General features: G+C 34.4%; 1 protein-coding gene across 3 annotated transcripts in view; it reads right to left on the bottom strand.

The window, feature by feature from the left end:
* The window catches only part of TMEM38B (transmembrane protein 38B), a 51,950-nt gene that overhangs the window by 16,847 nt on the left and 22,400 nt on the right, over positions 1 to 12,703 (bottom strand). For all 3 annotated transcript variants that reach the window (XM_045042798.1, XM_023242537.2, XM_006939345.5), the window contains 3 exons: positions 9,608 to 9,792; positions 8,708 to 8,795; positions 4,917 to 5,034 (listed from right to left, as the gene is read on the bottom strand). In XM_045042798.1, the coding sequence (XP_044898733.1) occupies positions 4,917 to 5,034; positions 8,708 to 8,795; positions 9,608 to 9,792 (391 nt within the window). The remainder of the gene's footprint in view (positions 1 to 4,916; positions 5,035 to 8,707; positions 8,796 to 9,607; positions 9,793 to 12,703) is intronic.

The raw sequence follows: 12,703 nt of genomic DNA, 5'->3' as shown, positions 1-12,703 counted from the left end.
ACACGAAAACATGTGATATGAGACACAGCAATGTAAAACAATGTGTTGTGAGGAACAACAAAACCAAAAAGTTGGTCCTCAGAAAAGGATAACATACAAAAACCTCTGACAAGACTGATCAAAAAAGAAGAGAGGAACTTTCTCCTTGACTATGACATAAGAACTGATTCTAGACTACCCTTCCAGGCATAAAAGCCATAAACCTGACAAAATACATGAGGCAAACACTTTCGGGCACTGGCCGACAGAGAGTGTAAGACTGATCATGAGAAAAGACAAACTGATAAAGTGACTCACACATTTACCCTCACTTCTGTCTCAGGACAACTTCTCAAGCAGGAAGCTAGAACTGAAACTGAGGTAGCAGAGACTGGTATTGGTGAATCTAAATAGACTTGACCAGGGTAAGGTATCAAAGAGGAGGAAACTGGGCATGTTCTGGGGGTCCAGGAGGAGACTCCAGATATCTATATGGTACCACAAGTCCTTGGCTTAGGGCTAGCCTGCACATGTCAAGAGGGAGACTACTGTGACTTAGCACAGAGTGGCTTTTGGTGGATTGCGATACCATCAGAGATACCACAGGGTGAGCAATGCTGGGGGCATTTACTTTCTGTTTCTCTTACAGAGCTCACTATTTTTATACTTACATCATAGTTTTCTGTGTGCTTATTTTACCTTTGGGGAGCTATTCTCTTTGAAAAGAGAAATCATATTTATTAGTATCTTTGTATAGGCCAAAGCACTGATTATCCAAAACAGCCAATGCAAATCTCCTGACTATATAAATACTACAGGAAAAGAGTGAAGTAAAGAAAAAATAATTACTGCCAAATTTTCCCTGAATATTCTGTCAATTCATTTTTTTATATCTAAGAAAAGAAAAACTATAGTAGCTACTCAGAAACAAATGACAAGCCATTCAAAAATCAGTGTAAGGGATGTCTAGGTGGCTCAGCAGGTCCTAATCTCACAGTTCATGAGTTTGAGCCCCGCATTAGGCTCACTGCTATCAGCGGGGAGCCCACCTCGGATCCTCTGTCCCTCTCTCTCTCTGCCCCTCCCCAGCTCAGTAGTGCGCTCTCTTTCTCTCTCTCAAAAATAAATAAACATTTTTAAAAAATCAGTAGAGACCTAAACGGAACTTAGGCAAAAGTATGCATAAAAATGCACATTCTATTTACAAGTAGGTGGATAACAAGGGCACCCGGGTGGCTCAGTGGATTAAGCATCTGGCTTTGGCTCACGTCCTGATGTCACGGTCCATGAGTTCAAACCCTGCATCAGGCTCCATGCTGATAGCTTAGAGCCCGGAGCCTCCTTCGGATTCTGTGTCTCCCTCTTCCTCTGCCCCTCTCCTGCTCCTGCTCTGCCTTTCTCTCAAAAATAAATAAACATAAACAAATTTTTAAAAATAGTAAGTTGGTGGATAACAGGAAAATGCTGGGAAATATTATGAGACAAGTTTAATACTGTACGTTATTACCATACTGCAATATGGTGTTTAAATATTATAATAAAGAACTATATATCCAGCAATAATTGTAAGAAAAATTCCTTTTTACTCCACAAATTAGGACTTCAACAAAAACTGATGTTTGTAATTTAAAAAATTCAACAGACACCAGTAGTACTTATTCTAATAAATCCACAATACAAGTTCATTTTCTCTAAAGATTAAAGTTAGAAAATTTCAGAAATTATACAGCTCCCCATACTCCTTCATGATAAAAACACTCAACAAACTAGGAATAGAAGGGAACTAACTTCCTCAATCTAATAGCAGGCACCAATAAAAGATCCATAGTTAATATCATACTTAATATGATAAAGACTTAAGATAGTGAAAGACTAACTGGCTTCTTCTTAAAATCAGGAAAAAGAAAAGGATCTTCATTCTATTTCAATTAAACATTGTACTAGAGGTTCTATCCAGGGCAACTGCACAAGAAAATTAGATAGAAGACATGCAGACTGAAAAAAAAAAAAAGAAGTAAAACTATCCTCTATTTGCAGATGACATGATCTTGAATATACAAAACCCTAAGGAATCCACACCAAAAAAAAAAACCCCATAAAACCTACTGGAGCTAACAAACAAATTTATTAGCAAAGTTATAGAATGAAAGATCAAAAATCAATTTTATTTCTACATGTTTGCAATGTACAATTCCACTTACTATAGCATCAAATAGAATAAAACACTTATGAATAAATTTAACAAAAGGATATGTATGACTCATACACTGAAAGCATCATGAAAAAAATACTTTAAAAGACCTAATAAATGTAAAGACATCTGTGTTGATTGTTTGAAAGCCTTAAAAGTGTTAAGACAACAATACTCCCAAACTTATTTGCAGATTCAAGGCAATCTCTATGAAAATATGATCTGGCCTTCTTTGCAGAAATTATGAAGTTAAACCTAAATTTTATATGGAAATGCAAATGACCTAGTATGGTCAAAACAATCCTTAGAAAGAACAAACTCAGAGGATTCACACTTCTCAATATCAAAACTAACTACAATGCTAAAATAATTAAGATAATGTGGTACTAGCAGAAGGATAAGTAAATAGATGAAGGGAACAAAAGTGAGAATCCAGAAAAATACCCTCACATTTACAATTGATTTTCAGCAAGGGGACCAAGACAATTCAATGGGGGAAAGAACAGTCTTTTCAATACATAATACTAGGATGAATAGATACCCACGGAATCTTCAAGAATGTAAAGCTACGTAGCCACAGAATGTAAAAGAATGAAGTTTAATTGAATCCTTTCTCATACCATACCCAAAAATTATTTCAAAATACATCACAGAGCTAAATTAGAGCTAAAACTATATAACTTGTAGAAGAAAACATAGAGATAATCTTTTTGACCTTGGATTTGGCAACAGTGTCTTAGATATGACATCAAGACATATACAACAAAAGAGAAAATACGTTAAATTTGACTTCATCAAATTTTAGAAATTTGCACTTCCAAAAACAAGAAAGTGAAAGGACAACCCACAGAATGGGAGAAAATATCTATAAATCAGAAATCTAGTAAGGGTCTAGGGTCCAAAATATATGAGGAATTCTTACAACTCAACATTAAAAAGACAAATGACACATTAAAAAATGGGCAAATGATCTGAATAGACATTTTTCCAAAGATATACAAACACATGAAAAGATGTTCAATACCATTAGTCATCAGTCATCACAACCACTAGAATGGCTCTAATAAAAAAGACAAGCATTGATGATGGTATGTGAAATTAGAATTTTCATACTTTGCTGGTGGGAATGTAAAATGATGAAGCCACCATGGAAAACTGTCTGTTAGCTCCTCAAAGGTTAAACACAGCATTACTATATTATCTAGTCCATTTCTATATTACACCCAAAAGAAATGAAACACATATCCACACAAAAAACTACATGAATGCTCACAGCTCATTATTCCTATTAGCCAAAAAAATAAAACCCAAATATTCATCAACCAATGGATAAACAGAATGTGGTATATCCATACAATGGACTATTATTTGGCAATAAAAAGGAATAACATACTAATGCATACTACAACATGGATGAACCTCAAAAACATGGTAAGTGAAAGAAATAAGTCACAAGGACACATTGTATGATAGTAATCACATGAAATGTCAAATAGGCAAATTTATAGAGACAGAGAGTAGATCAGTGGTTGCCTACATTTGGAGGGACTGAGGGAAAATGTGAAGTAACTGGTAATGTGCATGATGTTTCTTTTTTGGAGTGATGAAAATGTTTTAATACTGATTGTGGTGACAGCTGCACAATTCTGTGAATATATAAAAAAACACTAAAATGTACACTTAAATGGATGAATTTTACAGTATGTAACATATATCTCAATAAGCTGTTACAAAAAAATACATACAGCTCAAAATGTTAAGGACTGGAAGAGGACACATATGAAGAGATTTTGCCTCAGTTATTTGAAGTACTTGAATTACAGCCACAGATCACCTCCATAGTAGGACTACTGAAACAAAAATAAACTATCCCTATAGTGACTTGGTTCTTTCTAAGATATAAATTTATTTAATATATACTGTCTTCCTTTTAAGAATCCAATAGGTAAGTTTTTACCCAAAAATACCTAGGCTGAGAGTTAGCTATAAAATTCCTCTACATTTAAATAATACTCGTATTTTTAAACCAACTGTCTACTTTTGAATAGGGAACAATATTTAATAATGGTAAGAGTAACAATAATCAGAATTAGACTCATGATACAGCTGCCAATAAAATTCATAAGATATGTCCCAGTAATAGAAAGACATGCACCATCTCCAATCCTCTCAACAATTGTATAATGAAGATGAGGAAATCAGGATTCAGAGACATTAAGTGACTTGCCTATTCAGGAATTAGATAGCAAAGCTAGGATTTGAACTTAAGATTGCCTGTCTCCAAAACCTGTGATCTTACACCACACTACCTCCTATCTTCAAGACAGAATAAAGCTTCCAACAAGGCAATAATAATACAAGACACTACACACAAATATGCCCCACTATAAAATTTTGAAATGTTAAAACTTTAAGGAACCTCAGAGAACATCTAAGTATCCTATTTTACAAATGAGACATTGCTGTCTGCACTCTGATCAGCTATAGCTATTTCTACTATTCTGGCCTCCAACATTTATTAGACTATCTGCAAATCTTTCATGATAGCCTCAGCATAAATCAAATGTGGAATCATCCAGGAGCTATGTTTCAAAAAGTCATGGATGCACTGAATAAACAACCCAAAATTTACCTTTTTAGACTGTAACAACAGTAAAAAGTAAATGTTCTTGTTTCTTGCCTAATACGCAGAATTCTGGTTATAAAGCATTTGTAATATGGATTTATAGCTACTTTGAATTCTTACCTTTGTGGCCACAAGAAACATGGTATAAAGGAACATAAGATTATGCCTTGATACTGCCAGATGTTTGGTGTGCTGGAATGTGAAGATAACTGACCCCAGTAGGGTTACCTTGGCAGGGCTGAAAATAAAATGCATTTTAAGTCAGTAAGTAATAAACATACATGATCCATCTCTAGATTTCTCAAAGAGTACTCTGAAAAATATTAATTTAATATACTCATGAGTTAGTAATAGATGAAAAAGAGTTCTATGAATATACTTCTCAAGTTTTACAAGTGCTACATTATATAAAGTATAATTTCACTCTGATAAAGCATCAGAGATCTTAGAATGTTCACACATATTGTGACTCTGATAAAAAGAGTTCATTTCTATTTACAGTACTTCTGAAACACATTTGACCATATACTACTTTTTTACGAAATATGAAAGTCCCATGTTCCACAGTATGACTTAGAAAAAAGCAGATTAGTCCTTATAGTGCTAAAAAGCTCCTTCAGTCAGGTGGGAGAAGGAAAAAAGCAAGCCCTGATTTACATAGTATCTTCCCATTTCCATGGTGTAGATACTCCCATCGCAGTCAATTTCAGGCTGCTGTGCAGAATGGAGAAGAGATAGACACACACAACCAGCTCTCATACAACAGTATAAGCCACATCCAGCACAATTACTTGGGTAACTCCAGCACAAAGCATTACTTTCATATTATATATTTGCCACACATTTAAAGTATATCTCAGTAACAGATCATTATTTAGCTTATGTTTACAACTAGAGAAATATAAATGATAAACTCTTAGAATGCCATACTGCAAAATATGGCAAATTTAAAAGTCACTATAAGCCATTTTATGAAAAATTACCTATTTATTTATTACAAGCTAAGGACTGAGTTCAAAATAGGGTTAGGTTTGGGCAACAGGGCTTTAGACCTTGCTTAACAATTGACTGGGCAGCATTAATGTTCTGGAACAATGGTCTCTCAAACTATTTTTTTAATTTTGTTTTAATATTTATTTATTTTTGAGAGAGAGCGAGTGAGCAAGTGAGGGAGGGGCAGAGAGAGAGGAAGACACAGAATCTGAAGCAGGCTCCAGGCTCCCAGCTGTCAGCACAGAGCCCAACATGGGGCTCGAACTCATGGACCACAAGATCATGACCTGAGCCAAAGTTGGACACTTAACTGACTGAAACCACCAGGCCACCTGGTCTCTAAAACTTATTAACTGCACATCCCTACTGGTTAAAAAAAGGGGGTTTTATGACACTCCCTAATACATGTTTATCAATTAATTTATAAATTAAATATACATATAATGTATTAAAAATGTACACCAAACTATTTATTTATCAAATGGACATTTTTAAAGGATGAGGTAAAAGGAATTACTTTTATCTTAGTGTCATTTTACTAATCTTTGTTTCTAATAGTTTAGATTCTGTACCACAGTGCCTCATCATGGGTATCCTTTGAGCACACTCACATTCCATTTTGGATTGCATTCCCTTAGAGCATAAATTCAGAAGCACTGAATTTGAAAAGCAATGATTTTGTAGACAATAAAATGGGGCAGGGGATTGGAGAAGGGCTGAGATTTACGAAAATGTCAATGAGACTGGTTTGGAAGATCAGGATGCATTTAAAAAGTATTCTTGTATTAGTTTCCTATGAAACTAGAAAATGAGCTTATCTGTATCCAAAATACAATAGTGGGATAGGTATAGGGTAATAATTAGAGACATTCCAACTCCAAAAGGGAGAAAATGAAAGGAAAGGAAGAAAGAAGTCACTGGTCCTATGCAATTTCAAAACCCAGCAGAGCCAATTCAATTAGGTTTCAAGGTTTCAAAGCCTGGGAATAATCCTCTGTGACATCAGGCTCCACCATCTGAGTCCGCAATTCGAACTTCTGCACTTATGGCTCTGGATTTTGCACCTATGGCTCTGGATTTTGCACCTGGATTCCAGCCTACGGGTCTGACCTCAGGGCTCTAGGCTCACGGCTCTCAGTGCTTGCTTCTGCAGCACATATACTAAAATAGGCCCATGGCTCCCAACTGAAATCCATTCTTCCTTTTCCTTGAAGGGTAACACATGTTTGCAGCTGAACAGTTTTATCAAGCCTGTTTCCTGCCTATAGAATTTTCGGAGCTGACAGCCTTCTTTTATTTCATCTTATCTCTGTCCTTCTCAGTGCAAGCTGGCAGTGTTTCTACTATACAATGTTTTCAAAAACCTTGTGGGTCTCCAGCATATGACACAGGGATCCATGCCATTAGTTAAGATGGTCCTCCACATACCTTTCCTGGATAATCTCATGTCTATTCCTGGCTTGTGTTGTGTTGGCTGAATGGATCCATGAGTCATACACCTAATTTCTTTAACACTAGCAAAAGTTCCAGACAGACCCTTTACCTTCTCTCCACCACAGACTGTCCTAAAAGTCAATCTCTTAATTTTATCATCTTTTGCAATCTGGATAGGCTGAGAATTTTCCAAATTATTACAGTCTTGGTTTCTTTGTTCAGCAGTTCAACTCTTTCATCTCTCACTTTACTATAAGCATCAAGAAGAAACCAGTCAGACCTTTAACACAGCTTCAAAATCTCCTCAGCCAAATAGACAAGTTCACTGCTTACAAATTACACTTTCCACACAACTGTAGCACACAATTCAAGTAATTTTTCTGCCACTATATAACTGTATCACATCTCCTCCACTTTCCAATATCATGCTCATTTCCTTGAGTACTCACCAGCACCTTTAACATTCATAATTCTACCAATGTTCTGTTTATGACAATATATGTATTCTCTAACATCATATAGGCTTTCTCTACTATGCAAAAGTATTTGGTAATAGATAATAGATATATACACACACATACACAAAATAGCATAATGAACTAATGATCAATCTCACTTGACCAACTGATCATTCATTCATTTATCTAATATTTATTGTCTACTCATAATTTGTTGAAGAATATGTACAGGTTACCTGGCCTGTTCAAGGATATAAGCAAAGGAGAAGGAGAGAATAGTAAGAAATGAAGTCAAAGCAAATACGGTATGAGGGAAAGGCAGATCTTGGAGGGTTTTACAGGCCATCTGGGGAGTCATTCCAAAGTTCTGAACAAAGGAGAAACAATTTGATTTTGGTTATAAAACACCAAGAAATGTTTTATGGAAGACATTTTGAGACATATACTCAAAAGGAGAAAAATTTCCCTTGAATATCACTAATGTCTTACTTATAACTTATCAATCAAGGCCTTGTTTGCTCCATTTATAACAGTTATAGTTTATTTCCTCTAATCTTTCCTTATGTGTAATTAAGCTCAACTCTCATTTTTAAAGCAACAGGGGATTGATTTGGATTGATAATGGATTGATTTGTTCCCATAAGCTTGACATTTTACTACCAGAACGTGTAATTTGAAATCTGAGTGATATTGTAGTCATTAATGAAAATGACAAGAGCCTGCAACGGATTCATTTCCATCCACAGAAGTGGGTTCCTATGTAGTTCTCTCTTCATAAATACACACCATTCCCACAACCCTGTAACAATGCAAAAGTTTTTGTTTAGTTTTATTTTCTAAGGGGAAGAATCCCCAGAGAAAAGAATCAGTATTTATTTTAAAAACTACATCTGAGAGAGCAGACTTCTTGAAAGAACAAGTTTCCTATGACTGTTAATTTTTTTCAGCTCCATTGCCTACGCATTAAGAAATCTGGTAAGATCTAAAGATAAAAAGCTGGTCTCGGTCTAGTTTATACCAACTCACTAGGACATCTTCAGCCATTCATTAGCTTCTGGTTTCCAACCTCCTTTTACCAACTGCTCAAAATTCGTGATAATGCTACCACCTGCACCTAAAAATAAAATAAAACAAGAATATTTAGTCAAATTTTATGGAGAAAACATTTGAAACAAAGCTGTAATTCTATCTCCTGATGTAAAGTCCCAAGAAGATCCTCAAAATATAATTTTGAGGAGGGAGAAAAAGTTTCCTTGTACATTTATGGTACTGGGACAATTGCAATTCTTCCTGTTCATCAGCGTGGCAACTGTCTACTGCACCATAATTAAGGTTAAAAAATGGGGCCTCAAGCACAAAGATGTTCTTTGCCTGAAAAATAAAATTTTCTGCTTTATTATTTCCTTCCCTGATATCAGTTTTAGGTGCAGTACAATATAACAAGAGATTAGAGAAATTTATTCAATTTCTACATACAAAAGAACTCAACAATGAAGGTAAGTGATGTAAAGTGAAGAGGAACCCATAACCAAGCCTATTTACTATTTTTAGTTATTCAGGATGGAAAAAAACACAAAAAAGAAATTTCTTATATAATTTCTTTACATAATCTCTGAAGTAAATTTATTTATACTGGCACTATACTATACCTTAATTAACTATGAATCCCTCTGGTTCTGGACTACTAATCAAACCAATAGTAAAAATTTTATATAGTAAGATAGGCTCAAAATAATGGCTGATGACTAGTACTAGTGAAAATGCCAGTTATGAATTTACTTTACTAGCCAACAGAAAAAAAGACTCCCTACTTCCAAAACTACAGTTACTAAAGTATGTTGTCCTCATTAATGTAAATACAGAATTGTTCGGTAGCAGTAGTATATCAATAACAGATTATTTAAAAACACATATTGTTAATATTACCTCGGGCCCATCCAACAGCTATCATGACTATCCAGCCATTTTTGTAATAGTTATTTGCATGTGTGACTCCACCTACTATTTTCCAAGTTCTGGTCACTTCCTTCATTCCCGCAGCCAAGAGTTGAACAGGTAGGAAAGAATAGCCCTGGGAAACTAGGTCACATGGGCAAAAAAATGTAATATACCTGAAATGAAAAATTTAAATGATTTAATATATAAATAAAATATAAATATTTATAATAAAAATATTTTAAGACATTTTATAAATTTTAAATAAATGTTAATATATAAATGTTTTGATACATAAATGTAAGTACAAATTATTTAACAAATATTTAAATATATACTCAATTTAGTTGAGTAAGCTTGGATTTTAAACAATTAAATCAGAAGAACAACCCAGAATATATGCAATAACAATGTGGCAAATGCAACAAACTGAATTATCCACATAAACAAGGAATTTGACCTAAGAAGACCACAGATTGAGTAGAGTCAATTTTTCTAATCATAGGAGGCATATGTAATAATCTGCCCAAAATATATGATCAAAGGGGAATTTCATCTTATTTAGACTTCTGAATACTGTATATATGCAAAAAGTATTTACGGAGTGCCTCATCTGTGCCTATACTCTTCTAGAAAGTAAGTGCTAAATCCACTAACAAAATGAAGGAAATGTACAATCACTTTTAGGATAGGGACTTTTCTAGCTAGAGTGTCATTTTCTGGGAAAAGGAATTACAGAAGAGCCCTGCATTTCAACCCTATTAACATCTTCACCTGTGTCCTTTTGTGTTCTACATAAACTAAGACCTATGCAAAGAAAAGTCATAGCTCTCAAGGAGACAGATTTGTGTTGAGGAAAATATTTTTTCATACAGGTGAAGGTATATGAAACTGTTCTTCAATTAAATTGTGATACTAGTTTAAGAATAACTCCTCAGGTAAATTACTTTTTGAAGCCTCATTTATTCTAAGCATCCATTCAAACAGTTTACCAATAGTGTCAATTGGGAAACACACTAGTTTTTTCCTCCCATTCCTACAATACTCTCTAGCAGACAACTGTGTGCTTAAAGCAGAACATAATCTTCTTTCTAGCAGAGTGATACAGAAGACACAACGTGAATGAAGTATTATCTCTTTCAAAAGAAGTTGTTAGCCTTACCACAATTCATGATTCATAAAGTCAGAATTCCCAAAAGTATTCATGGAATGTGAAATTTTATAAATACTACTTCAGAGATCCAATGCAGGATGCAATGGTTTGTTCAGGCTGAAGCACCCTCTCTTCATCTCCACTTACCAATTCCTTCCTATTCTCCAAGGTCCCAGTCAAATACTACCATGTACATTGACTTTGGGAGTTTCATTTTAATATTCTCAGTTCAGACTAAATTCTGCTGGCTCTGTACAACTAAAACAAATCAGTTCTTATGCCTCAACGTATCTCTTTATGCATTTTTCTCTATAACATAATAAGTTACAATAGTCCTTAGATGGCAGTAATCATTTTGTTACCCCCTCACCTAAAACTCAGCACGATGAAAAACAGCTCTAAATTAAACCATTTATTAGCAGTTAATCTGGAGACAAAATACAAAATATATCAAGTCAAAGAATTAGTTGATAATTAAAGAATTTGAGAGAAAGGAATAAATTATCTGAGGGTAATAAAAATCATTTTGAAACAACTCAATTTAAAAATTTTACATGTTCATGTATTTTGAGAGCCTCTATACACTTCTCTCATTAAATATAGAAGGGGGGGGGGAGAATAGACTCGTTAGCTCAGTCACTTAAGTGTCTGACTTCGGCCCGTGTCATGATCTCACAGTTTGTGGGTTCAAGCCCCGCATCGGGCTCTGTGCTGACAGCTCAGAGCCTGGAGCCTGCTTCAGATTCTGTGTCTCCCTCTCTCTCTCTGCCCCTCCCCCCTCATGCTTTGTCTCTGTCTCTCAAAAATAAATAAACGTTGAAAAAAACTTTTTTAAATATAAAATAAGTTAGTTATGTATTGGAGGGAAAAATTACACTTAAGTAATTTTTAAAAACATTTTAAAATATAATAAAAATACTTTGGTATCCACCGCAGATCATATTAAGAAAGGGAAATTAGATTTCACTTTAGCAGGAATGAATGTTCCAAAGTAAACAACTCAAAGAAACAATAAAAGCTAAAAGAGAATACAAATGACCCCATTTTCATTCTCTACACCAAGACTATCTTTACAATAAGTTGAAAACCTCAACTACTAGCAACCTTGGACTTTTATATCCAACTATGTGACATTATGGTACATGGTCTAAAATCTGTAATTACTGCTGTTTTCAAATAAACAAGTCTTTATCCTATTTATTCAGATATTTCTAAAGTATACCTACAATAATCTAACATCTTAAACAAAAAACAGTTCTCATTTACAGTGTTAAATAGCCACAGGGTAAAAAAACGACTGATTGCTGTTCTCAGTAGATTCACAAGTAAACGTTATCAGACCAATGGCTCCCTAAACAGCCATTCTTCCTCTATACTTTACTTGTAAAGTATCTAAAGAAAACATATTGGAAAAGAGGAATAAATGGAACATATCAGACAAGAAATAGAATGAGAAGGCAACTGATTTCTCAAACATTTTTAAGTCACATAAGTTGAAAGAGAGAGAAAAATAGTAAACGATAGAAGTTTAAAATAATAGAAGTTAGTCTAAATAGGATATAATAAGATGCCAAGCCATAAACAATTGAAAGATGAAAAGCAGAATTTAGGTTAATACCAAGAGCTTAGCACAGAGAAGCTTCCCACAGTTAGTAAGAGAATTCTGTTTTCATTCTACTACTAATTCCACTCCTCTGACTACAAAAGACAGTTTTACTTAACTAAGCCAAAAAGAATGACAAACTAAATAAAGTTCATATTAATCCAATATGACAGCTTTGCTCTTGCTCTTATTATTCCAACAAATTAATAAGTTTATGTATTTTGTGTATGCTTTGAAAAAGACAAAGAATTACAGACCTATAAAGCCATACCTTTTCTTATATTTTTCCTCAAAATAATGCAGTCTCAGTTATGCAAATGCGCAATATTTA

The sequence above is a fragment of the Felis catus genome, chromosome D4 (genome assembly GCF_018350175.1).
Source record: "Felis catus isolate Fca126 chromosome D4, F.catus_Fca126_mat1.0, whole genome shotgun sequence".
In the NCBI taxonomy this organism is placed as follows: Eukaryota; Metazoa; Chordata; class Mammalia; order Carnivora; family Felidae; genus Felis; species Felis catus.
The sequence above is the reverse complement of the archived record's forward strand: the minus strand, read 5'-3'. Positions and strand labels throughout refer to the sequence as shown.